Raw genomic sequence first — 27,054 nt, 5'->3', positions numbered from 1 at the left:
GCGTATAGAATTTCGAAAAAACATTGGTGCAAATTATAAGTCTGCATCATGATGTCTGCTGTTTTCGTGTTTGTTGGTTTGTTTTAATTTTGTTTTATTTTGCGAGTTGGTTATTAGATGCTGCTCCAGCCAGCCAGAGAATCCCCCGCCGCCCCGCCCTCTCCTCTCTGTGCTGCAAGCAGCAGGCGCACCTCGCAAACGGAGGACGCCCAGCAAATGGGCGATAGAAAACCGATCGGTGCCTGTGCCATTCCCAATATGCGCTGGCTGATGTCGGGGCAGCATGAGTACGAGCAATTTTTTTTTTTTTTTTTTTTTTTTTGCCGATGCCAGTGGCGGAGCGGGGGGGGGGTGGCTTACTGGGCTTAAGCCCGGGTTGTTTTTCCAGAAGCACGGGGTCTTTTGGAGTGTAATTTTTTCATAGTTAGATGCCTGGCTGACAACTGTATAAAACAAAAAACTACACACAATATTCGAAGCACATAGTGCACACTTTGGAAATTTACGACTGTGCGTAAATCCTCCCTAATATTGGTATGATCCGAGCTCAGGCACTAAGCGACTGAGCAGGGGGCAGGGGGAGCTGCTGCGCTGTTGGAGAAACGGAGCGAGGCAGACAGAGGAGAACTGAAGTCTGACCAGGTACCAAAGCAAATCGTTCGTACTGTACAAATAATGTAAATATGACGGTGTATCACGAAAGATTGATATCAAACTGATCACTTGACCCATATTACGTTACTTGCTCTTCAAGTGAATCAACAAATGGCGAAATGAAAAGCAGAACAACAACAACGCTGTTTCTTTAGAGAGTCTTAGCTTACATGTGTGTTTATTTCATATTTTCAGTTGTTACCCTGCACGGCTAAATAAATCGGTTTCAGTAATGTACTGATATACAAGAATGGACATAAGGAGCTTCTTTCAAAGAAAAAACTCTGGTAGATGTTATTTTATATATTATGCTTTGTATGTTGTTCAGTATATTTCTATGCAAAACAAGAGGAATTTCAATACACAGCAGTATATTCACAGTTTAAACCAGATATTTACATACACTTTATGGAAAACACAAGAACATTTTTTTACTGTACAACATCAATTTAGAGTAAACTTGTTTTGTTTTGGATAAATAAATATTGAAATATCTTTTGAATTAGTTAAATGACAGAATAAAAAGAGGGAGCTGTCTATTTTTTATCACTTTCATCAAATTTAGGAGAACATATACACTAAGTTTATTGTTAATTAATAAGAAAACGCCAGACGATTCCATTCTGAGCTTAAGAAGCTTCTGATAGGTTAGTAGAGTCCATGTGAGTAAATTGGTGGCACACCTGTGGATGCATATAAGGCAAAACACAGAGCCTGTTTCTTTGACATGGGAAAATCAAGAGATGTCAACCAAAACACCAGGAAAAGAATTGTGGAGCTCCATAAGTGTGGCTCAATTTTGAATACAATTTGGTGCCATTTACAATTAAGAAATACAGACGATTTCTCTCTTTACTCTTAAAGTTAACAAATATGTTTTTTATATTTATCAATCTAAAAAAAATTAAACATTTAGTCTGATTTGATGTTACAATTAAAAAAAGTGTTTGTGTTTTGATCTGAAGAGTGTGTAAATATCTGGTTTCCACTATATATTTGATGATTGTCAGCACAAAGAGGGAGAGAGAGGAACAGAGAGGGAGATGGAGAATGAGGACAGAACAGAGATGGAACAAGAGCAGGTGAGACACACCTGTTAGTCAAATGGCTGTTTACCAAAAGTATCACCGTATCATAGGTACTCATGTATCTCGTACCTAGTGTTTCTTTTTAGGTTTGTTATTTTTCAAGTTATATATTTATTAAGTTATGCAGGCTTGTTTGCACAACGAGGCTAAATAATTATATCAACTTTTCTGAATCTAAATAGTGGACTTTGGTAGAATTAAAAAAATAAGTGTAGTGCAGGTCTATGATGATTTTTAGTGATACTATCATCTAGTTCTGATTCTGGTTCTGTCTTGGTTAAGTCCTAAGTAGTCCTGGTTTTGAACTGTTGTAGTCCTGTTTTAATTCTGGATCAAAAACTAGTTTAAGGTGTCCTGCATATGTGATATATATTTTTCCCTATATGAAGTCATTCTTTTTTGAACAAAACTCAAAACAGAGCCAATTAATCTTTCAGTCATTTCTAGCCCCCCCCCAAAAAAAAAAAAAATTCCACATGCATACTACCCGTTAGGGCTAAGCCCCAGGTGTTTCAAATGTCTGGCTCCACCTCTGGCCGATGCCCGTGATGCCGCCCCCCACCACGATGTCGCCCGTATCTAAAACCGCTACTGACACCAACAGTGAGCTTTCTAAATCGTGCCTCTGACATATGCCCTGAATACAACAATAATTAAAAAGACTGAAACTAATAAAAGAAAAACAAAGAGTAAAGTAAATATGTAGCTTTAAACAAAAACTAAACTGATATGAGCAAACCCAGACTGGAAACTAACTGATACTAACTGTAATAACTTTGCAACAATTAAAACGGTTCTTTTACAATTAATCAGTCGTCATTTGAACAAACATGAGGAGTAATATAAATCATGTCTGCAATTATTAAACAAGGACAGAATTGTAAAACAGCCTCAAAAATATTTACTAAATAAAAGTATATAAGAGTTGATGCTGACATGTATGGCATAAAAATTACAAGGCAATCATGACTGTTTGGTCAATTCTTTTAAGAAGTTCAAAAACTAAAACAAATAAAACAAGGCTAAACTATCAGCATTTTAACCGATAAACTCCCCCAAAAAGGTCAAATCAGTTTCTTCCATGGTTTTATATGAATAATATCATTTGTACACTGAGTTTCCGTTTATTCTATTGGGATATACAGTAGGGGTGCAACGATACACAAAATTCACGGTTGGGTTGGGTTCGATACTTTGGTGTCACGGTTCGATATTTTTCCGATACAAAAAAATGTTCATGCCTTTTTAATTTGTCATTTATTTAAATTATAAATATATATTTTAACTCAAAAGTACAGTTTTTAAATTTAATGTTGCTGAAACAACAAAATAATAATAATAAAAAAAAACTATCTGATCGAGAAATCACTCATCTTTGGAAAAGAGAGTTTATTACAGAGAAATGGCTCTTTCCAAAATAAAAGCTATACTATACGCTTCTTCTGGGCTATATTCTCAGCAGCATGTTAAACATATCAGGTCCCCATAAGGAGAATCATGTGCTAACGGCTGTCTAAATGACTCGGGTAAAGTTTGTAGCATGTGTGCTTGTTGTTTTTGTCTGCTTCCACTTGACTTTGCACTAGGATGATGTCGGCGTAAATGTGCAGTCATATTCGTTGTGTTCCCACTAGTGCTGTCAGTGTTAATCTTGTTAAAATGACATTAACGCCATAACGCGGCAAATCTCCGTTAATGAGTTACCACGGATCGCCCCGTGCGTGGGGCTGGACGGCGTCAACACGTTAACAAGCTAACTGCGCTAACACACTAGTTCCCACCAATTGAGCATTGCGTGGCACATCCGACATACTGTTTTACTTTTGTCCATAACGCGCTTACCATCAGGGTCATACTTCACATGAAAACCAAGATAGTTCCAAACGCCAGATCTGAATGAGGGTGGGGGAGGTTCAATTTCGGGTAGCGTTGAGGCAGTTGCCATGTTGCAACGAGCTTCGCTTCTGTCTTGCTAGCTTGCGCTGCGCTTAGTGGATCTGCACTCGACAGTGCAGCCTAGGCGGAGTAGTCGAACGCAGATCCACTGAGCGCTCAACACAGACAGCATCGTCAGAAGAAAAGTTGATAAAATAAATAAAAAAATTTGTATTGTTCGATACATATGCGTACCGAACTGAAAGCACTGTATCGAACGGTTCAATATCGATACGAGTATTGTTGCACCCCTAATATACAGTATTTAAAATCAATGTAAATAAAAATGTCAAATAAGTTCTTAAAGAGTAGGAAAAAAAATCACTTCGATCTCATCGATGTTTTCAATGTTATGCGAGTGTTACAGATTTTGATATCAGAGGTTTTGGCGTCTCCTATCGTTCCAATATTAAAATATGGGAAGAGTTTCTCAGTGAAAGTGTCTCTGTGAGCGTAGATCAGAGTCATGTCTTCAGGGTCATAGAAGGACACCTCCCCCCTGTCATAGTCCAGCTGGACTCTGATCCTCTGGAGACTCTTCTTCACTGTCACAGTCTTGTCAGCACAAATACTGTATTTTCCACTCTCATAATTTAAACACCAAATCCCAAATTCTGCTGATGCAGAAGATTCATTCTTATCAGCCGACTCTTTAATTAAACCCACAATCCAGTCAGGATGGTCTCCCACCTCCACCTCCCACCTGTGTTTCCCTGAGCTGAAGCCCTCAGAGCCAAAAACGTCAAAGTAATAAGTGTTTCTCTCTGGATTATCAGGAAGCTGCTGCCATGTGTCTCCATGTCTCACACTGGTCAGATCATCAGACAGATAGAGACAGCAGTGTGCAGTGTTTGGGTCCAGAATGACAGGACTGAAGTGGACCTTCTCCTTCATCTTCTCCCACACTCTGAAGGACAGGTTGCCCAGGTGTTTGGCCACATCTATCAGTGCTCCTGAGACCAGCTGTGGATCTGACACTGAGCTCTGGGCTCTGGCTCTGCTCTGAGTGTCTTTATAACTGCTGAGGAATGGCATGCTGTGTTTCTGCAGCTCTTCTTCAACAGCAGAGATGCTGTCTGACAGAGAGGAGATCTGCTCCTCAATCATCTTCATCTCTCTGCTGATAGTCCTCCCCTTCTGCTCCTCTTCCTCCCTCAGAGCTGCCAGTCTGGACTCCTCTTCCTCTTTCAGGAACTGCTGGAGCTTGTTGAACTCTGCTCTGATCTGCCTCTCTGTGGACAACAGCTGCTTCTTCATGTATTCACTCATTTCATTGTATGTTTCCTCCACTTGTTTGTATTTGTTCCTCTTGTCCTGCAGAGACTTTAAGTCAGATTTCAGCTGCTCCTTCAGGTCACTGACTGCTTCTTCTACAGGAACCACTTTGTGACTCTGGTGGAGAGAAAACTCACACACAGGACACACAGCTCTGTCTTCATCCTCACAGTACCAGTAAGGGACCTCTGGATGTTTATCACACACCACCTCCTCCTTCTCTTTCTCCTTTTCTTTTTCTGTCTCAGGTGAGCTCTCACTCTGCCTCTTAGCAAAGGAGTCAGCAAGTTCTCTGAGAGAAACGTTTATAGATGGTTCATTCTTTGAAGATTTCCTTTTACAAATGGGACAGTTTTTGTTTTCAGTTTGTTCCCAGAATTTCTGCAGGCAGCTTGAACAGAAGTTGTGGCTGCAGCTCAGAGACACAGGATCTCTGAAAGTCTCTGAACATACATGGCAGCTCAGGTAGTTTTCAACAAGTGTGTCTTTCTCCGCCATTTTTCAAGGATTTTTTTTTTTTTATCAGAAGACTCACCGAAATACGACCAGTTTCACTTATAATTCCGCCAAATCGTGTTCTTCGGTCCAGAGCGAAGGGTTTAACGTAATGGCGTCCGTATTGTGAACGACAGAGCCAAGTTTCATTTACTCTGTTAGGGGTGGAGCTGATAGTAATGCACTTGCTATTGTATTACATGCAGACAATTATTAAAGTAATTTCTCAGCCATCCCTGCTAGTTTACATGTCAAGACTCACCAAAATAAAGTTCGTCTGACTTTGCGTTATTTTGTGCTCGTCAGTACAGATCCCAACCTTTAATGTAATGACATCCCGATCAGATCGACAAAGTGAATCTAAGTTTCATTTACTCTGTTATGGGTGGAGCTGATACCGATGATCCTCTCATTGGACTATGTCCCCACTATACGGTGTAGCTTCGCACTGTAATTACCACGTTTATTCAAAGACTTCTCTCCAAATCAAACCCTAGACTAAATACACAGAATTGACAAAATAAAGATTCTGCATAAAATAACACAGCTCGTAAAATAACCGGAGTAAAAGATAAAACTAATGAATACTTCGTTGGTTGCATGTTGCAAAGGGAATTAGTCACCATTCTTCTGAGGTTTCCTTGTAAGTGCCCTATTGTCGGGTTAGTTTAACTTTTACCAAGGACACTGCATGTTCCTGCAAGTGGTGTGCAGAACGATACTGAAATATTTGTCTTCTAGAATTAATTCTCCTATTAAAAATATTGATATTTTAGTAATACTGGGAACATTTGAGTGTATCAATAACAGGAACCAGGTTCAAAGTAACTATTGTTACAATACCTATGATACTAAAATGATTAAAAGCATATAATGCATGTATTTTACCTTGTTGCTATTTTTCAGCTGAAGCTAGATTCCATGTTTACTCTCCCAGTTTCTCCTTAGTTCACCTTTCTATATCAGTAACCTTTACACTTCCTTTTAATGTTCCACAACCCCTTTTGTATGTGTGTTTTGTTATCTTTCCATAATGCACGTCAAGTGCCTTTAAAAATAACTCATACATTTTTACAGGAAGTTACCAAACAGTTTGAGTAACAAACGAGATCATTACCAATTTTCAAAACTTTACAACACAGCACTCTGGGGGTCATTTTACACCATTTGGTACAATTATGGGATCATTTGGTAAATTAATATTTACTTTAATGGTTTTCTGTGGTTTTAGGCTGAAGTCAGCTGCGGTGTTAAGCTGAATGAACAGACTCTATGGCAGAACACACAGAAGCGCAGGGAATGCAGGAAATGCTCTTTATTTACATTTTCTGAATTATTTACACAGGGTGGGAGATTGTGTACACCAAGGGTGTAGATTTGGTTTTGGCATTGGTGGGGACGGATGATTCAACCACCGAACCCTGCCCTGTTTCTTTGTTTTCCTTTTGGTTTTTGCTTCTTGATAAAAAAGGAGAAATATACTTGCCTACATATGCTATTCTACATGCTTTTAAACCATTTAAAATTACAATTCATAGTTTTATATGTGAATTAAATAATGTTCAATTACTTTTAAACAAATGACTAAGTATTTTAGACTTTCGTTTACTTCAGCCATATTCCATATAAATCAGGTATCATACAAAAATAAAAATAGCTTCAAATACAGTCATGACAATAAAAGAGTATGACTTTAAGGACTTAACAACATTACTTCAGTTATAGTACACCAACATCTGTTATACTTTGGCACTAAGGGAACACTGAGTGACCTGGTGGTTTTTGTCCATAAAACTACTCATCTAAGATCACCACAAAGTAAAAGATCTCTCAGCAAAATTATGCAACATTTTAGGCACTATTGCCCCGATCAAATCAGTGAGCTGGGATTTTTGATTCTAAACATGAACCACTGTTACAGCAACAGACATGGACTACTGGTGTCCCACACAACAACTCAATGTCCACTATGTGAAGGAGCCAAACACATGCCTTCTCCTCTTGTTAACTGAGATAAACTGCTGGCATATTGGTTTTACATCTATACTGTCCAGTCTCTCCTGGTGGACATGGCATACAGCATTGTTTAATCTCATTTGAGTCATTGTTGACCTTAGCCATGTTTTTAGTCTTCTGAGAGCACTGAAGCTTCTTTCAGCCTCAGTACATGTGTTTTATCCTCAGATTAAAATTATTATTATGTGCCTGATGTGCCTCACCTTTTGCCCTGGCTCTTCCCCTCTGACTGCACTAGGACATATTGCCACCTGATAAAATAACACATTGATTCGTGCCATATAAAAAGTGAGACATGTCAATTCAGATTCTTTGTCAGATATACACTAATGAATCAATTTACATCAGCAGCCTAACAATTGTCATGATAATAAATACTAGTTAATCTATAGCACCGAATCATCAGTCAGTCACCTGTGACCTCGCCTCTTCACCTCTGTCTGAGCTACAACATGGCAGAGCTGCCTCTGTCACCTGATAAATAACAGTGAGACATTCCAAATACATGCAGTCACACATGTGCTTCAAATACAGTAATGAACCAACAAGTCATCATCCAATTTCACCTGTGATCTTGTATCACCATTACTCACTGAGCTTTGTGTTGGTTCTTCTGTCACCTGACAAATAGGACATACATGACAATAAGAATAAAATGTGTAGCTGCTTCAGTGTTTCTGTCAATGTGTGCAGATCTTGACTCATCAGTAATGTTTGTAGGGTGAGTGCATTTTTAAAACAATTTGTGCAAACTGCACTACAAGGTGGAATATTTGCAAAATCATGACTACCTCATGATATTTTGTCTCAAAAATTAACCCTATGAATATGTCAGTACCATTAGGATGAAATTATTGTGTCACCAACATTTTAACGTTAGACATATAATTTTAACAGCCTCTGTAAACTAATATCCTGGCTTGCTCGAGGCTGCCGTTTTCTCTGACAGTTTCAATCAAAATTAGAAATGCTACTCTGGGAGACTGAGATAACTAATAGTGCTGCATGTTGTGCAGTTATTTTCCAAGACACGTTATTCATGGTTACATACAATTTTAGACTGTTGTGGGCCAAAGCCTAGCATAGCCTGTAACGTTATTATGACGGACACATTTTATGAATGAACTTGGCTTTAAGTGACTGACAGGTTTCTTTGAAAAATACTTTCTTATTGTAAGGACGAGAAAGACATTGTGGACAAAACAGGACACCCCCCAATAATCTTTAGTTACAATATTATAGTTAGTTAAATGGTCTGATTGTTCAAATATGTATTTTCTTTGACTGTTGTAAAATAATGTGTGCCCCAGTCTCCAAAAATGACATAGTGCAGGAAGGGTAGTTATTCCTCCGTTACACCACAAGAGGGAGTATCCCCTAAAATGAGCAGCTCTAGCGGGAGTAAATAAGCCCACCCACTAACCATAAGGCTGTGCGCCTATAAGAGTTGTGTGAGACTGCAAAAGTGTGTAACATTGTGCTATGTCCATATATATATTTGCAGGTAAGCAGATACAAGATGGTAAATAACTTAAAATGTATCTACAGATGAGTCCACGGGGTTGCAGAGAATGTGGGAAAGTTGGCCGTTAATCCCCATTATGTGTCATTAGTATATAAGTTATTGGTAGCGATGTGAATTAGCCGTGACGCTAACGATTAGCAGCTAGAGATAATTCATTAGTTTGCGCGGAAACCTCGTTGCGCTTTTGTGGATTTATACCTGTACCGGGCTGTAATCACAGCAGATATAGACTGGTGGATCACACTATCTTTTGTTTATGTTTATTTCATTGTTGTACTGTAAGAAGTATTAGTGTTTTGAGTTAAAAGACTAACCATAAGGCATTGCGCCTATAAGAGTTGTGTGAGACTGCAAAAGTGTGTAACGTTGTGCTATGTCTACATATATATTTGCAGTAAAGGCGAAATCACAAAGCTACACTGGTTTTGATTCATCTTAACCCAAGTGTGCAACATTATATCCAGGTTCTTCCTTTTTGCTGCCATCCTCCTCTCCTCCTTGCAGGTCCTCGAAGCGCAGGCTTGCCGCTGCTAAAACTAAACAGAGCTCCCTGAAAGGCACAGCCAATCACATTGGCCATATTTGTCACATGACGTAGGACTCCAGTAGAGAACGTAATTTAACTTTTTCTGCACCGCTGGGTGAATGAGACGTTGACAGATCGTATTTTTCTTTCTATCGGTGTTAGGTTTAATGTATGTGTTGTAGGTTGCCATTTAAAAATCTACACAATGCCATTTAGAAAGCTAAAATTCTTCTGTTTGCTATCTAGGTAACCTACGCATATGACTACGTGCATGACATTGATAAGGGGAACAAGCAGCCTTGAGAAGAACAGATTCTACCGGCAACAATCTGGGAGAGCTGCACTCCCATCATATAACCACACACAATGTATAATCACGCTTGCACAGTACAATCACACTTTGTAACCAGTTATAGTAATTTTTCATAGGTAATACAGCAACAAGCTTTATGAATATTCATGTGTGTAACCAATAAAAACAACCTGCAGGGGGAAAGCAAGTTGAAGTGGGTTGGAGACAACTGCTTCCCTCTCGCGAGTGAAAACTTGAGCTCTGTGTGACCTCGTTCCTGAGTGAGTTTCTGTTTATCCAGCAGTATCAGGGGTAAAATTCTGACAATTGGGTTTGTTTTTCTTTACTCGAAGAGATCAAATTATTGGTGGGCACAATTCAATAATCGCTGGATATTGGTGGGGACATGTCCCTTCCGTCCATGCCAAGTCTATGCCCTTGGTGTACACTGATAAATAAACGGAGGGAAACCAGGGAAGGGGGCTGACACGCACTCAGAGGGAAAGGGGTAATCTGCGCGTGCAGGGTGGATCTACGAGAAAAAGGAAAACAAAGCTTTAGGGGAAGATACCATAGATTCTCTAACTTTAAGAAGATGTGTTAAGATCTTAGCAATAAAATGACAGTTTGAATACAGTAAGAGTTAAACCATAAGAGTTAAGATAAAATTTCCTTCAATGTTTATAGACAAATCAGAATGCAGCCAGACTTTGATATTTTTTATTGACAGAAATAATCCAGGAGATCACTGAAATCAGGAATCTGACATTTCCATCATATTTGTTCTGCAGGTGAAAAAGAGGATATCCACAGTTAACGAGACTAGATCCTGAATGTGCTGATGTGATCTGGAATATGAAGTTGGACTTCACAGAAACACACTGGAACAAACAGCAGCTCCAACTGGTCGAATGTTCACAAATTATGAAATAAATGTTTCTGGTCAGTCAGTAGCAAAGAAAACCACGATTCTGTCAATGCCACAGATATTTAACTGTTTTTCAGCTCGCATGTTATTAAGGGACGTCATGTCAATGGGGAATTGCTCTAATAAGACTTTTTTTTAAGACACAATGGTACACTGTTGGGCCATAAATATTTCAAAAACATAATAGCTTTCCACTTTGGCCTCCTGCCCTGGTTTCTATAGATACACTTTATCTAACGTGCAGTATTGGCTATTTGGTTGGTTGATGAAGTACCTTTCAATGCCCCCTCAGAGGGCCTCGTTCAGGTCAAAGGTATGCACAGCCTGGCTTTTAATAAGGATGGGGCATACTGGAACTAAAGAGGTGTTACTTAATGGTCTATAAAACTTGAAACAAGGTTCCATGATGTAAGCCAAGGAGGCTTTAAAATGAACTCTAGGCTTAACATGAAACATTATACAATGTTTGTTGCAGGCCTGTTTTGGCATTGTGGATATATCATGTTAACTCTGGGGTATTTTTTTTTATATTTTTTTTGTTCGCTCAGACTAATCACAGTGCTCAAACCAATGCAGGGCACTTGCACATATTGCGTCTCCCTTCGTCTTATCAGCACTGTGAATATGTAACTGTCTCACATATTGATTTCTTATCAAACGCTGCTTCAGAGACAGACTCAGGAACTGAAATCTGAGGAATAATATGAATAGTATCTGACAAAGCAAATTACACAGGACTTGGGAACAATCTACAAAAAAGAATGAGCTTTAGTTTGTATGAATACAACTGAATAAATGTCAGAAAGTTAACATTATTCTGCAATGACACATTCTAAAGAAAACATGGCTGAATGTACACAGTTTGGCTTATTTTGCAACATAATGGAGAACATGCCATAAGAAACACATTTAAATGAAACAGATCACTTAAATTATTCACAGACAGTTAAATATCAAAAGATGACATTAGGATTATTTATGAGTCAAGTCTATTTATCATTTTGAAACCATTAAAAGACAAATTGTCACAATGCTGTTATTAGCTGATATGGATCTAAATAATTGATGAAGGAAAGGAAAGTGGCATTTATCAGTGCTTGCTTATCAATGCCACATCAATTTTGCACTGTTTATATATTTAAAAAACTGTTTCATGAACACACAGTGACTTTAAAGCTGCTACATATTGGCAAAAAAGGCAGAAAATCAACAAAAAATGAACAAGTAAATAAAAAGATTTTAACACATTCAAAGTGAATATTAAACAAAACAGACAAATGACATTTATGATTCAGTTTTGCTGTCTGTCTTTTGAAAATCATTTCTATCCCATTGTATAAATTCATGCAGGTTCTAAATCTTTCTTTCTGCAATTTCTCACATAGGAAAGAACAACAGGAGTTGCCTAAATTGAAAAACAAATAACCACAAAACAAGCTGTAACAAAAGCAAGAAAGCTTCAGAGAAGAGAAAACAAAACTAAAAGAATCACAGAGACCTCGTTGCAGTTTTAAACCGTAATATGATTTTTACTGTTTTACTTATCTGTTTTATTGGGTTGAGTTGAAAATGTAAGGTGTATTATGAATTGTCCCTGACAAAGCAATTTACACAGAATTTAGGAATAGTCTAAGAAACAAAGAATGAGCTTTAGTTTGTATGAATACAACTGAATAATCTTTTAGAATGTGTCATTGCAGATTATTCTAAAGAAATTATTATGTCATCATACACAGCTTGGTTTATTTTGTCGTGATGAAGAACATACCATAAGAATCACATGTAAATAAGGACAATCCTTTACTGAAATTCATCACTGATTGTGAAGTACCAAAAGAAAAGAAGACACTGGGTTTATTTATTAGTCAGTTTTAGCACATTCTGAACACACATATTGGCCAGACAGTTTTTTGCTGATATGGATCTCAATAACTTGTAAAGGGAATCAAAGTGACATTTATCAGCATCTATTGAGCTCTCTAGCATCAATTTTGCACGGTTTCAATGTTAAAAACAGTTTTATGATCAGTTAAACAACTTTAAAACTGTCATAAATCTGGCAAAAACAGAAGGGAATCCAAGAAAAATAAAACAAATGGAGAAGACGGCTCTTGTCAGTTTTATATCATCCAACATTTGATGCATTAATTCTGAAATTGGATTGTTAAACTTAATTTGAAAACTAAAAGGATCTGAGCTACATTTGTAATTTCATTTTTAAAGTGCTAAAATTTTATTCCTGCATTTTTCACATAAAAATGCCTTGAGAACAAAAAAACAAATAACCACAAAACAAGTTGTAAAAAAGAAAGAAAACACGAGAGAAGGGAAAAAATTCACCAAGACCTCATTGAAAAGACATTGCTAAAGAAATCCAGACACTTTTCTTTCCAAGCTCCTTAGACCTCACTGAAGTTTTCAAAGAAATCTCAGTCTGACAGATTTTGATATCAGAGGTTTTGGCATCTTCTGCCTTTCCAATAGTAAAATGTGGGAAGAGTTTCTCAGTAAAAGTGTCTCTGTGAGTGTAGATGTGAGTCATGTCTTCAGGGTCATAGAAGGACACCTCCCCCCTGTCATAGTCCAGCTGGACTCTGATCCTCTGGAGACTCTTCTTCACAGTCACAATCTGACCATCACCATTAGTGTATTTTCCCCTGTAATGTGTTAAACACCAGACTCCATATTCTGGTGAAGCAGATGGCTCATTTTTGTCAACTGACTCTTTAACTAAACCTACAAAATAGCTAGGATGGTCTCCCACCTCCACCTCCCAGCTGTGTTTCCCTGAGCTGAAACCCTCAGAGCCAAAAACAGTTATGTAATAAGTGTTTCTCTCTGGATTATCAGGAAGCTGCTGTTTTGTGTCTCCATTCCTCACACTGGTCAGATCATCAGACAGATAGAGACAGGCATTTGCAGTGTTTGGGTCCAGAATGACAGGACTGAAGTGGACCTTCTCCTTCATCTTGTCCCACACTCTGAAGGACAGGTTGCCCAGGTGTTTGGCCACATCTATCAGTGCTCCTGAGACCAGCTGTGGATCTGACACTGAGCTCTGGGCTCTGGCTCTGCTCTGAGTGTCTTTATAACTGCTGAGGAATGGCACGCTGTGTTTCTGCAGCTCTTCTTCAACAGCACAGATGCTGTCTGACAGAGAGGAGATCTGCTCCTCAATCATCTTCATCTCTCTGCTGATAGTCCTCCCCTTCTGCTCCTCTTCCTCCCTCAGAGCTGCCAGTCTGGACTCCTCTTCCTCTTTCAGGAACTGCTGGAGCTTGTTGAACTCTGCTCTGATCTGCCTCTCTGTGGACAACAGCTGCTTCTTGGAGTGTTGAATCACTTCATTGTATGTTTCCTCCACTTGTTTGTATTTGTTCCTCTTGTCCTGCAGAGACTTTAAGTCAGATTTCAGCTGCTCCTTCAGGTCACTGACTGCTTCTTCTACAGGAACCACTTTGTGACTCTGGTGGAGAGAAAACTCACACACAGGACACACAGCTCTGTCTTCATCCTCACAGTACCAGTAAGGGACGTCTGGATGTTTATCACACACCACCTCCTCCTTCTCTTCCTCCTTCTCTTCCTCCTTTTCTTTTTCTGTCTCAGGTGAGCTCTCACTCTGCCTCTTAGTAAAGGAGTCAGCAAGTTCTTTTAGAGAAATGTTTATAGCTTTTTGATCCCTTGAAGATTTTCTTATACAAATGGGACAGTTTTTGTTTTTAGCTTGTTCCCAGAACTTTTGCAGGCAGTTTGAACAGAAGTTGTGGTTGCAGCTCAGAGACACAGGATCTCTGAAAGTCTCTGAACACACATGGCAGCACAAGTAACCTTATACCTAACCCCTAATGTGCTGATGGATGTTTCATATCTGGAACATGAAACAAGTCCGAAAAAAGTGAGCAGCAGCTCCAAGTGGGAAAAAAGGATCATGGGGAAAAAAAGAACAAAATATTAAACAAAACAAACAAACAAACAAAAACGATAACGTGATTAACCTGAAGATGGATAATTGCAACAATTAAAACAGATGTCTTACAAATAATCAGTCGTCATTTAAACCAGAGGTTCCCAAAGTGTGGGGCCCGCCCCCTAGGGGGGCGCAGAGCCATTGCAGGGGGGGCGCAGTATGAAAAGAAAAAAAAAAATAAGAGCGCTTGGACACTGTGGACAGGTTTTTGACGGGGCTCCCACATAAACGCAAAGCAGGAGATGAAGCATCGCCAAATATGTTTCCAAACCAACTTCCTTCCAAGCCAAAGACAGGAAAATATGGTGAAGGATATCTTCCCTTTGGCTTCACCTGCACAAGTGCCAAGGTAGGTCTCCCCTGCAAAATTAGTTTCCCTGCGTCGGGAGCACGCGCTGGGCTCTCCAAATCACGGACAAACAGGATCCCACATTCTTGATTTTTAGTTCACAAACACTTCTTGTAATAACTAACTACTCCTGACATTTTGGACATGTTAGCTCTTTATACAGTAAAGTTACAGCGGGATACAAATAATATCAGGCTCATCCTGCCGTAATTTGTTCCCCCTGTTCAAATCACGGACAAACAGTATCCCACAGCTGTTTTTGAACCCATTTTGCACAGAGAGACATTTTTTGAAAAATGCATTGATAGCAATGTTGAATATTATTACACAGGGAAAAAACAACTACATGTAAAATAATCACACCATGACGCCTCTGCCTTTCTAAACGGAGGGACATTAACTGCGTGTGTATATGTCAGCGTGTAAAACCTGCAGATAGTCAGATTAACAGTATTTTGTCTCTATCTGCCATTCTGCAATTCATCTCATGTAAACAATAACGTGGCGCACAGCGTGACGTGAAAAAAGGCACATACCTTTGTCGTTGCGTGACGAACTCTGTATTCCTCGTCCACACGTAAACGCAAAAAAGGAGTTTTAAATAATCTCCGTTTTCGGTGAATCGCAACGCCGTTTACGTGTTGACGAAAAGCCCAAACGCATAGAAACAGCTGAGTTTTCAAAAATACCTGTGTAGGTGTGGACGTAGCGTAAAAGAGTTAGTAGTATATTTTATTACTACCTGTAATTTATTGCTGTTTACTTGTATTTGCTTAATTGTTTACTAAATGTTTGAGGTGTGAAATAAACCGCAATGGAGCAAAATATGGGTGTGTGTGTTTGGAGGATGTGTTTGTGCGGGGGGGGGGGTTAGGTGGTGGGGGGCGCGAACATTTTTCTTGTAAAAAAGGGGGGCCTGGCAAAAAAAGTTTGGGAACCACTGATTTAAACAAACCGGAGGAGTGATATAAATCTTATTTAAGAATATCAAACAAGGACGGAATTGTAAAACAGGCTAAAAAAATATTTAAAACAAAAAGTATATAAGAGTTGATACTGATGTGTGGTAAAGAAATAACAAGGAACAAAAAATAACAAATCATTGAACTCTGAACTTCTGCTCTCTGCTATCTCCACTCACTGCCTGAGCCGCACAGATATCACTGAGCCGGGTTCTCTTCACAGAGTTTCTTCCTAAACTTACTCCATCATTTCTCTTCGGGTGGCTGTTTCTAGGTTCTCTTTGTCTCTTTTTGTCACTTTGGATTTCTTCTGTATAATAATATTAATCCTCTATGTCTCTCATTTTTCTGATTATTGTGGTGTTATTTATCAAATTGTAATTAAATTCTGTGTTTGAAGAAATATCGAACTGTAGCGAGGAGTTTATATATATGCAGTTTATATTATAAGTTTATATTTATATTTATATTATGCAGTTACATTGGCTTCCCGTCGAATTTAGAGTCCATTTTAAGATTTTGGTTTTAACTTTTAAGGCTCTTCAACAACAAGCACCACCATATATTATTGAGCTTTTACAGCCCTATGCCCCTAGTAGGTCTCTGAGGTCGAGTAGTCAGGGCCTACTTGTCACTCCGTATACGAGACTGAAAACTAGGGGTGATAGAGCTTTTGCTACTGTGGCCGCCAGACTCTGGAATTCCCTTCCTCAGGACTTACGATCCGCTGATTCATTGATTACTTTTAAAAAACAGCTGAAAACACATCTTTTTAAAATTGCTTTTTGCTAACTTTGTTTGTATTTTGTCTTTTTAATCTGTTATATCTTGTAAAGCACTTTGTGATTTCTATCTAGAAATGTGCTATATAAATAAAATTTTACTTAATTACTTACTTACTTACTTTTTTATTGACAGAAAAACTCAAAAGATCAATAAACTTGTGATTCTGACATTTTATCATATTTGCAATACCTGCACTTTAAAAAAAAAACAAAAAACCAGGAAATCCAGAGTTAACACAGGAAAATCCTGAATGTGCTGATGTGTTGTTTCACATCTGGAATATGAAGTGGGAGTTTCCAGAAACACACTGGGACAAACAACAGCTCCAACTGTACAAATTTTACAGATTTATGAAATAAATGTTGCTGTTCAGCCATCAATGCACATCCACAGTTAGGTAACTCTGCTTCTCAGTGTTACATTTATGTTGTATTAAAACAGAGACAAATAGAAATCCAGATTTACTTTGTATGAAGAAAACAGAAAAATATACAGAAGATTTTGAGACAGTAATCTGCACTGATGTGCATTACAGCAGAATAAGTGTTGCATTAAAGTCCACAGTTGGATTCATTTTGCACAGTAACACATAGTGTGTTATTACAAATTTAACAAGAAAAATAACACAATTTCCCAAATACTTTAAAACAGAGATTAGAGTTTCATATAAATATATTACTGTCCATTTGAATCTGTGAATGTGCTGCTATATTTGGGAGACATTGGCCTTGAAAGATTATATTATAATATCATAAAATATCATATTAGTTACAGATATTTATCTGATTCATTACATGTTGGGCACTGTTTAAAAACTACAAACTGGACGAACTACGGCAAACTACATTCATGACTTTGTTTAATATAAAATATTATAATATATAATAATTTTAAACCTCCTTTAAGTTTTCAAAGAAATCTCAGTCTCACAGATTTTGATATCAGATGTTTTTCGACTTCCATCCTCTCCAAAACTGAAATATGGGAAGAGTTTCTCAGTGAAAGTGTCTCTGTGGGTGTAGATCAGAGTCATGTCTTCAGGGTCATAGAAGGACACCTCCCCCCTGTCATAGTCCAGCTGGACTCTGATCCTCTGGAGACTCTTCTTCAGTGTGAGAGGCTGACCGTCACGGTTAAAGTATTTTCCATTACAATACAACAAACACCAGAATCCACAGTCTGGTGAGCCAAAACACATCCCCTTCCTGTCAAGTGACTCTTTAGCTAAACCTACAAAATAGCTAGGATGGTCTCCCACCTCCACCTCCCAGCTGTGTTTCCCTGAGCTGAAACCCTCAGAGCCAAAAACAGTTATGTAATAAGTGTTTCTCTCTGGATTATCAGGAAGCTGCTGTTTTGTGTCTCCATTCCTCACACTGGTCAGATCATCAGACAGATAGAGACAGGCATTTGCAGTGTTTGGGTCCAGAATGACAGGAGTGAAGTGGACCTTCTCCTTCATCTTCTCCCACACTCTGAAGGACAGGTTGCCCAGGTGTTTGGCCACATCTATCAGTGCTCCTGAGACCAGCTGTGGATCTGACACTGAGCTCTGGGCTCTGGCTCTGCTCTGAGTGTCTTTATAACTGCTGAGGAATGGCACGCTGTGTTTCTGCAGCTCTTCTTCAACAGCAGAGATGCTGTCTGACAGAGAGGAGATCTGCTCCTCAATCATCTTCATCTCTCTGCTGATAGTCCTCCCCTTCTGCTCCTCTTCCTCCCTCAGAGCTGCCAGTCTGGACTCCTCTTCCTCTTTCAGGAACTGCTGGAGCTTGTTGAACTCTGCTCTGATCTGCCTCTCTGTGGACAACAGCTGCTTCTTCGTGTGTTCCCTCATTTCATTGTATGTTTCCTCCACTTGTTTGTATTTGTTCCTCTTGTCCTGCAGAGACTTTAAGTCAGATTTCAGCTGCTCCTTCAGGTCACTGACTGCTTCTTCTACAGGAACCACTTTGTGACTCTGGTGGAGAGAAAAGTCACAGACAGGACACACAGCTCTCTGCTCGTCCACACAGAACAGTTTAGGCACTTCCTCATGTTTACTGCACACCACTGTTAATTTCTTCTCTCCCTTTTCTGTCTCAGATGATCCAGATTTCTGTCTCCCAGCAAATGAATCAGCAAGTTCTTTCAGTGTAAAGTTCACATCTGGATGATCCTTTGAAGATTTTCTTTTACAAATGGGACAGTTTTTGTTTTTAGTTTGTTCCCAGAATTTCTGCAGGCAGCTTGAACAGAAGTTGTGGTTGCAGCTCAGAGACACAGGATCTCTGAAAGTCTCTGAACACACATGGCAGCTTAGGTAATTTTCCACAAGTTTCTCAGCCATTTCAGCTAGTTTCCTGGTGTTCTTAAATGTTCAAACTTACCAAAATACAGCCGCTGACTAGTATTCTAGGTACTTTGTCTTGTCCAGTACAGAATGTACTAATGTAATGGCGTCTTCGCACTGAATGACAAAACGTGTCTGTTAGTTTCATTTACGCAAAGGTGGAGCAGGTAACTGCAATGAACCTGGTATTTGACTTTGTCCCCACTAGATGATGTAGTTGTTATGTTTTCAACCAGACTACAAAACACTGGTAGGTCCTGAAGAAAAACAGAGACTTAAACTGAGAGTCTGTTGTTTATTTCACCAGCTTAGCGTGATACAATCACACTTGTAACCAAAAAAATACATTAAAAAACTATTATCAACAGAAACTTTTTAATTTCACAACATATGATGCCAAAATGATTAAATTCAATACAAAAGAGTTCCAATCGCCTCAGCCGATCAATTGGAACCGCCAAAAGTCTAATAATTAGGGGTGCAACAATACATGTATCTGTATTGAACCGTTCGATACAGTGCTTTCGGTTCAGTACGCATATGTATTGAACAATATACAATTTTTAATTCATTTGATCAACTTCTCTTCTGACGATGCTGTCTGTGTTGAGAGCTCAGTGGATCTGCGTTCGACTACTCTGCCTAGGCCAGGGGTCGGCAACCTGCGGCTCTTTAGTCCTTATACTGCGGCTCCGCCTGGATTGGACAAATAAATTAGAAGTATTTAGCTGAAGTGTATTTTATTTATGTTAGTTCTTTTTAACTCGTAGTTCTAAATTGGAAGATTATTGTGATATTGAAATATAAAAATAAAATTATATTCTATTATTTTTTCATCGCTCAAAATAAGAGTCACACTCGCGGAAGCCGGTATACCCGCCGAAACGCCATGCATTTATCGAGACTTTCAACCCCAGGTAGGCCAATTATGGATCTTCGGATCCACATTATGTCAGCAGCTGTTCTCCACCGTGAACTATGTTAAAGACAAACACCGTTCATGCCTGACAGATGACAGCTTACAGTCCTGCGTAAACTGACTTCGTATAGCCCCGATTTGCGGACTCTGTGCGCAGAGGTTCGGGAGCAGAAGTCCCATTGTAAACAAATCACGGCAGACCCGACGATGTTTCCATGAGCATGCTTTTGAGAATCTCTTTATTGAGCACTTTTCACACACGGTTGCTGTACGCATACAGCCGGCTGTAGCTTTTCAGCTCACAGCCCGACATACACCACCAACAACACAACAGCACAGATATAGCGCAGACGTAAAGGCGGCGAGGCGTGATTGCGGGTGTCGCTCAGGTGCGTCCGCCTCCCCTGCAGCGGCGCTGCAAACCACGCCCCGCCGCACGCATTAACCAGGTAAAATACATATTTAGGCAGAATTTTGCAAATATCTATTTTTCATTTTTCAGCAGCATAGTGCTTTTTTCCAATTATTTTTTAAAAGTCAGGTCAAGGCTCCAAAAGCCCAAAGGCGATATAAGGGTGGCGGCTGACAACAGTTTTTGTTTGCTACATGGATCATTTTAGTTCAGGTTGGTGTCTTTCCTTTTGTTATATTTCTTTAAGAGTTCAAAATGTGTTGATTACATAAATATAATTTAATTTTCTCTGTAGCACTTCATGGATTTCATAAGCAGCACACTTTAGTTGTTCACACAAAGCATAAAGATAAAAAAACAATATATACAGTGTTATCTTAATTTTAGATGTCAAAAACTATTTGTGGCTCCCAGTGTTTTCTTTTGCGTGGAAACCCGGTCCAAATGGCTCTTTGGGTGTAAAAGGTTGCAGACCCCTGGCCTAGGCTGTATTATCGAGCGCAGATCCACTGAGCGCCGTCCATATGCATTCACTCAAGCTAGCGAGACCATGTTGCAACGAGCTTAAAGAAGTTAAGCTCGTTGCAACATGGCAACTGCCTCAACACTACCCGAAATTGAACCTCCTCCACCGTGATTCACATCTGACGTTTGGAACTATTTTGGTTTTCATGTGAAGTATGACCCTGATGGTAAGCGCGTCGTGGACAAAAGTACAACAGTATGTCGGATGTGCCACGCAATGCTCAGTTACATCAGTGGGAACACAACGAATATGACTGCACATTTACGCCGACATTACCCTAGTGCGAAGACAAGAGGAAGCAGACAAAAACAACAACAAGCATGCATGCTACAAACTTTACCCGAGTCATTTAGACAGCCGTTAGCACATGATTCTAAGAGGGCAAAAGAAATAGGGGAATTGCTACTTTTATTGCTGTTGACATGCGACCCTTTTCTGTTGTAGAAAACCTACCTACCTGCTAGCACTCCAGAAGATGAGTGTGAGGGGAGGTCTATCAGAGAGTGGTTCATTTTATGGGGACCTGATATGTTTAATATGCTGCTGAGAATATATCCCAGAAGAAGGGTATAGTATAGCTTTTATTTTGGAAAGAGCCATTTCTCTGTAATAAACTCTTTTCCACAGATGAGTGATTTCTCGATCAGATTTATTTTTTTTATCATTTTGTTGTTTCAGCAACATTTAATTTAAAAACTTTACTTTTGAGTTAAAAGAAATATTTATAATTTTAATAAATTACAAATTTTTAAAAAAAGCATGAACATTTTTTTTGTATCAAAAACTATCGAACCGTGACACCAAAATATTGAACCAAACCGAACCGTGAATTTTGTGTATCGTTGCACCCCTACTAATAATGGTCAGTTAAAATCCAAAAGCCGGCAGCGTCCTCACATGTCCACTCCACCACCTCGCTCCGCTGTCAGCCCGGATGGGCAGAGCTCCTAACTCTACTTGAAACACATGACTAGTATCTCGCCATCCAATGAGATATGACGCTCTCCCGTCACCTCTTCACTTCCTGCCGACAATGTTTCTTTCTATTTTTATCTCCATCTGCACAGCCGCAATCTCTTCCAGCCGTCGAGTTGCTTCGTCCGCCTTGCCAGGCCTTCTTATTGGTCTGTTTGTGACTGCAAGGTGAACCGTGATTTGTCAATCGCACAGTCCTTCCAGGGCATAAACTCTCTCTCACAGGTGTGTAGAATTAGTGATAGGGGAGGTGGGGAGTCTCCTGGAAACAAGTCAACAAATGTCACAATAAAAGCATGCAATCAAACTGCAAGAATATGTGAGAGACATCGACGGTCTCTCTGATTCTTTTTGTCTTGGTACAGATCACGCAGAGATGTTTCCATGTTTTACACAATTCTTTTATTACCCATTTTCCTTACAGATGCATCTGGAGATCAGCACACTGCATCCTAATGATCTAAAGCATTCCACACCACAGTTACAGTTATAACCTCTGGTCTCCTCCCCCCTACAATAAACACCCAGACAATGGAAAAACACTGGTACAGTGACCAGGGGTACTGACACCCTGACCCCCATCTCCTTTTAAGGTAGTGTCCGTTTGTCACTTTTCTGCTCTGCACAAATGAGCAAAATTCAAATTTCAAGAGCCTTGAATTAATACAGTGGTTCCCAAACTTTTTTTGCCAGGCCCCCCTTTTTTACAAGAAAAATGTTCGCGCCCCCCACCACCTAACCCCCCCCCCCGCACAAACACATCCTCCAAACACACACACCCATATTTTGCTCCATTGCGGTTTATTTCACACCTCAAACATTTAGTAAACAATTAAGCAAATACAAGTAAACAGCAATAAATTACAGGTAGTAATAAAATATACTACTAACTCTTTTACGCTACGTCCACACCTACACAGGTATTTTTGAAAACTCAGCTGTTTCTATGCGTTTGGGCTTTTCGTCAACACGTAAACGGCGTTGCGATTCACCGAAAACGGAGATTATTTAAAACTCCTTTTTTGCGTTTACGTGTGGACGAGGAATACAGAGTTCGTCACGCAACGACAAAGGTATGTGCCTTTTTTCACGTCACGCTGTGCGCCACGTTATTGTTTACATGAGATGAATTGCAGAATGGCAGATAGAGACAAAATACTGTTAATCTGACTATCTGCAGGTTTTACACGCTGACATATACACACGCAGTTACTGTCCCTCCGTTTAGAAAGGCAGAGGCGTCATGGTGTGATTATTTTACATGTAGTTGTTTTTTCCCTGTGTAATAATATTCAACATTGCTATCAATGCATTTTTCAAAAAATGTCTCTCTGTGCAAAATGGGTTCAAAAACAGCTGTGGGATACTGTTTGTCCGTGATTTGAACAGGGGGAACAAATTACGGCAGGATGAGCCTGATATTATTTGTATCCCGCTGTAACTTTACTGTATAAAGAGCTAACATGTCCAAAATGTCAGGAGTAGTTAGTTATTACAAGAAGTGTTTGTGAACTAAAAATCAAGAATGTGGGATCCTGTTTGTCCGTGATTTGGAGAGCCCAGCGCGTGCTCCCGACGCAGGGAAACTAATTTTGCAGGGGAGACCTACCTTGGCACTTGTGCAGGTGAAGCCAAAGGGAAGATATCCTTCACCATATTTTCCTGTCTTTGGCTTGGAAGGAAGTTGGTTTGGAAACATATTTGGCGATGCTTCATCTCCTGCTTTGCGTTTATGTGGGAGCCCCGTCAAAAACCTGTCCACAGTGTCCAAGCGCTCTTATTTTTTTTTTCTTTTCATACTGCGCCCCCCCCTGCAATGGCTCTGCGCCCCCCTAGGGGGCGGGCCCCACACTTTGGGAACCTCTGAATTAATAAATACTGATTACCTGTCCAGTCATACACATAAACTACATGAAGTGTTGTCCTCTTAATCTGAGCATGAACTCTGCTGCCTTCCTGTCATTTAGTCAGATAAAGCATCATTGAACTCTGAACTTCTGCTGTCTGCTATCTCCAGTCACTGCCTGAGCCGCACGGACATCACTGAGACGGCTTCTCTTCACAGGGTGTCTTTCCAAACTCACTCCATCATTTCTCTTCAGGTGGCTGTTTCTAGTTTCCCTTTGTCTCTTTTTGTCACTTTGGATTTCTTCAGTACAATAATATTAATCCTCTATGTCTCTGTTTTTTCTGATTATTGTGGTGTTATTTATCAGATTATAATTCAGTATGAAATTCTGTTTTTGAAGAAATATCAGACTGTAGCCAGGAGTTTATATTTTTTATTGATAGAAAACTCAAGAGATCAATAGACTCATGATTTTGACATTTTATCATATTTGCAATACCTGCATTTAAAAAAAGAAGAAAAAAAACAGGAAATCCACAGTTAACACAACAAAATCCTGAATGTGCTGATGTGTTGTTTCACATCTGGAATATGAAGTGGGAGTTTCCAGAAACACACTGGGACAAACAACAGCTCCAACTGTACAAATTTTACAGATTTATGAAATAAATGTTGCTGTTCAGCCATCAATGCACATCCACAGTTAGGTAACTCTGCTTCCCAGTGTTACATTTATGTTGTATTAAAACAGAGACAAATAGAAATCCAGATTTACTTTGTATGAAGAAAACAGAAAAATATACAGAAGATTTTGAGACAGTAATCTGCACTGATGTGCATTACAGCAGAATAAGTGTTGCATTAAAGTCCACAGTTGGATTCGTTGTGCACAGTAACACATAGTGTGTTATTACAATAACAAGAAAAAATAACACAATTTCCCAAATGCTTTAACCTCCTAGGACCTGGCATCCACATATGTGGACATCACATTTTGGGTTATTTAGACCAAAATACTGAATTTTTCTCTACAAGAGCCTGATATCCACTTATGAGGACCTTATACTGCTAATGTTCTATCACAATTTTAAATGAATATCCTCATATGTGGCTCTTATTTTTATTAAAAACAAAAATAAGGTAAAAAAAAAAAATCTGGTAATTCTTTGTCTTTACATTGATCGGGCCCCAATGTGACCAAATATCAAAGAGAAATTAAAAAGTGCATGCCGTGGAAGAGTTCGGGTCTTAGGAGGTTAAAACAGAGATTAGAGTTTAATATAGATATATTAGTGTTCACTTGAATCTGTTAAAGTGCTGCTATAATTGAGAGACACTGACTTTGATAAATGATATCAAAATATCATAAAATATCATCCTAGTTACAAATATTTATCTGAATCATCATATGTTTGGAAATATTTAAATGTTTAAAAATGATGAAAAAGTAAGAGACTTTAAACAGAGAGGGGCAAATACCAAAATCAAAGAAAGTGACATTGATATAAGCTACCAGGATCATTGTTATCAATCTCATATTAAGTGGATGATATTTGAAACCAACTGTTAAATAATATTGCATAGTCTCAAAAACCAGACAAACTACATTCATGACTTTGTTTAATATAAAATATTCTAATGTATAATAATTTTAGACCTCCTTCAAGTTTTCAGTCAAATCTCAGTCTGACAGATTTTGATATCAGATGTTTTTCGACTTCCATCCTCTCCAAAACTGAAATATGGGAAGAGTTTCTCAGTGAAAGTGTCTCTGTGGGTGTAGATCAGAGTCATGTCTTCAGGGTCATAGAAGGACACCTCCCCCCTGTCATAGTCCAGCTGGACTCTGATCTTCTGGAGACTCTTCTTCAGTGTGAGAGGCTGACCGTCACGGTTAAAGTATTTTCCACTACAATACAACAAACACCAGAATCCACAGTCTGGTGAGCCAAAACACATCCCCTTCCTGTCAAGTGACTCTTTAGCTAAACCTACAAAATAGCTAGGATGGTCTCCCACCTCCACCTCCCAGCTGTGTTTCCCTGAGCTGAAACTCTCATAACCAATAACAGTTATGTAATAAGTGTTTCTCTCTGGATTATCAGGAAGCTGCTGTTTTGTGTCTCCATTCCTCACACTGGTCAGATCATCAGACAGATAGAGACAGGCATTTGCAGTGTTTGGGTCCAGAATGACAGGAGTGAAGTGGACCTTCTCCTTCATCTTCTCCCACACTCTGAAGGACAGGTTGCCCAGGTGTTTGGCCACATCTATCAGTGCTCCTGAGACCAGCTGTGGATCTGACACTGAGCTCTGGGCTCTGGCTCTGTTCTGAGTGTCTTTATAACTGCTGAGGAATGGCACGCTGTGTTTCTGCAGCTCTTCTTCAACAGCAGAGATGCTGTCTGACAGAGAGGAGATCTGCTCCTCAATCATCTTCATCTCTCTGCTGATAGTCCTCCCCTTCTGCTCCTCTTCCTCCATCAGAGCTGCCAGTCTGGACTCCTCTTCCTCTTTCAGGAACTGCTGGAGCTTGTTGAACTCTGCTCTGATCTGCCTCTCTGTGGACAACAGCTGCTTCTTGGAGTGTTGAATCACTTCATTGTATGTTTCCTCCACTTGTTTGTATTTGTTTCTCTTGTCCTGCAGAGACTTTAAGTCAGATTTCAGCTGCTCCTTCAGGTCACTGACTGCTTCTTCTACAGGAACCACTTTGTGACTCTGGTGGTGAGGAAAGTCACACACGGTACACACAGCTCTCTGCTCGTCCACACAGAACAGTTTAGATTCTTTTTGGTGTTGATTGCAAGACATTTCCGCCATCTTCTTTTCTTTTACTGTATCGGATAATCGAGCTGTATTTATCCCATCATACTTATCAGCCACTTCATTCTGATCAAAGTTGGCCAGATGGGTAAGAGAATGCATTTGATCTTCCATGTGGTTTGAGGCTCTCCTTTTACAAATAGGACAGATTTTGTTTTTGACTTGTTCTCAAAATTGTTGCAGGCAGCTTGAACAGAAGTTGTGGTTACAGATCAGAGACACAGCATCCTTGAAAATCTATGAACACAAAACTCCTCACAGTTTTCCTCCTACTGTCCACCAAGTAAGCACAGACTGGTAACAGACACCAAACCCTGTAATGACTACTTGGTTTCAACAGTATCTTCAAATTTCATCTAAATCATTCATTGGTTGATCATTAACTGCACTGTGCTAGCTTTTACTGCCCTTATG

At 39.4% G+C, this 27,054-nt stretch overlaps 3 protein-coding genes and 1 long non-coding RNA gene across 4 annotated transcripts; 1 reads left to right on the top strand and 3 right to left on the bottom strand.

Moving 5' to 3' along the window:
* Nucleotides 1–3,934: 3,934 nt before the first annotated feature.
* LOC106096970 (nuclear factor 7, brain) lies at nucleotides 3,935–6,207 on the bottom strand. The gene has a single exon (XM_013266286.3). It carries the CDS (start codon nucleotides 5,448–5,450, stop codon nucleotides 3,999–4,001), a length of 1,452 nt encoding a protein of 483 aa, XP_013121740.2. The 5' UTR covers nucleotides 5,451–6,207; the 3' UTR covers nucleotides 3,935–3,998.
* A 2,332-nt stretch (nucleotides 6,208–8,539) lies between these two features.
* LOC106096973 (uncharacterized) lies at nucleotides 8,540–10,064 on the top strand. Its single transcript, XR_003222423.1, has 2 exons — nucleotides 8,540–9,602; nucleotides 9,761–10,064. It is a non-coding gene; the product is annotated as an uncharacterized LOC106096973 (long non-coding RNA).
* A 533-nt stretch (nucleotides 10,065–10,597) lies between these two features.
* Nucleotides 10,598–19,130, bottom strand: LOC106096969 (tripartite motif-containing protein 35-like). Its single transcript, XM_025897110.1, has 3 exons — nucleotides 19,092–19,130; nucleotides 17,732–18,761; nucleotides 10,598–14,565 (listed from the first exon to the last, which is right to left on the bottom strand). Exons 1-3 carry the CDS (start codon nucleotides 19,128–19,130, stop codon nucleotides 13,082–13,084), a joined length of 2,553 nt encoding a protein of 850 aa, XP_025752895.1. The 3' UTR covers nucleotides 10,598–13,081.
* A 6,358-nt stretch (nucleotides 19,131–25,488) lies between these two features.
* LOC109204424 (zinc-binding protein A33-like) lies at nucleotides 25,489–26,628 on the bottom strand. Its single transcript, XM_019365274.1, has one exon. The coding sequence runs from the start codon at nucleotides 26,626–26,628 to the stop codon at nucleotides 25,489–25,491; it is 1,140 nt and encodes a 379-aa protein (XP_019220819.1).
* Between the last annotated feature and the right edge of the window lie 426 nt (nucleotides 26,629–27,054).

This window comes from Oreochromis niloticus, linkage group LG12 (assembly GCF_001858045.2).
Source record: "Oreochromis niloticus isolate F11D_XX linkage group LG12, O_niloticus_UMD_NMBU, whole genome shotgun sequence".
In the NCBI taxonomy this organism is placed as follows: Eukaryota; Metazoa; Chordata; class Actinopteri; order Cichliformes; family Cichlidae; genus Oreochromis; species Oreochromis niloticus.
Note: the sequence above shows the minus strand (reverse complement) of the source record. Positions and strands in the feature narration are given on the sequence as shown.

Coding starts and splice junctions, on each gene's coding strand:
- LOC106096969 (XM_025897110.1), bottom strand. CDS start 19,130: ATGGCTGAGAAACTTGTGGAAAATTACCTAAGCTGCCAT. Junction 18,762..19,091: donor AAAATTACCTAAGCTGCCAT/GTGTGTTCAGAG, acceptor TCTCTCCACCAG/AGTCACAAAGTGGTTCCTGT. Junction 14,566..17,731: donor AACATCTGATATCAAAATCT/GTGAGACTGAGA, acceptor GTTAGGTATAAG/GTTACTTGTGCTGCCATGTG.
- LOC106096970 (XM_013266286.3), bottom strand. CDS start 5,450: ATGGCGGAGAAAGACACACTTGTTGAAAACTACCTGAGCTGCCATGTA.
- LOC109204424 (XM_019365274.1), bottom strand. CDS start 26,628: ATGTCTTGCAATCAACACCAAAAAGAATCTAAACTGTTCTGTGTGGAC.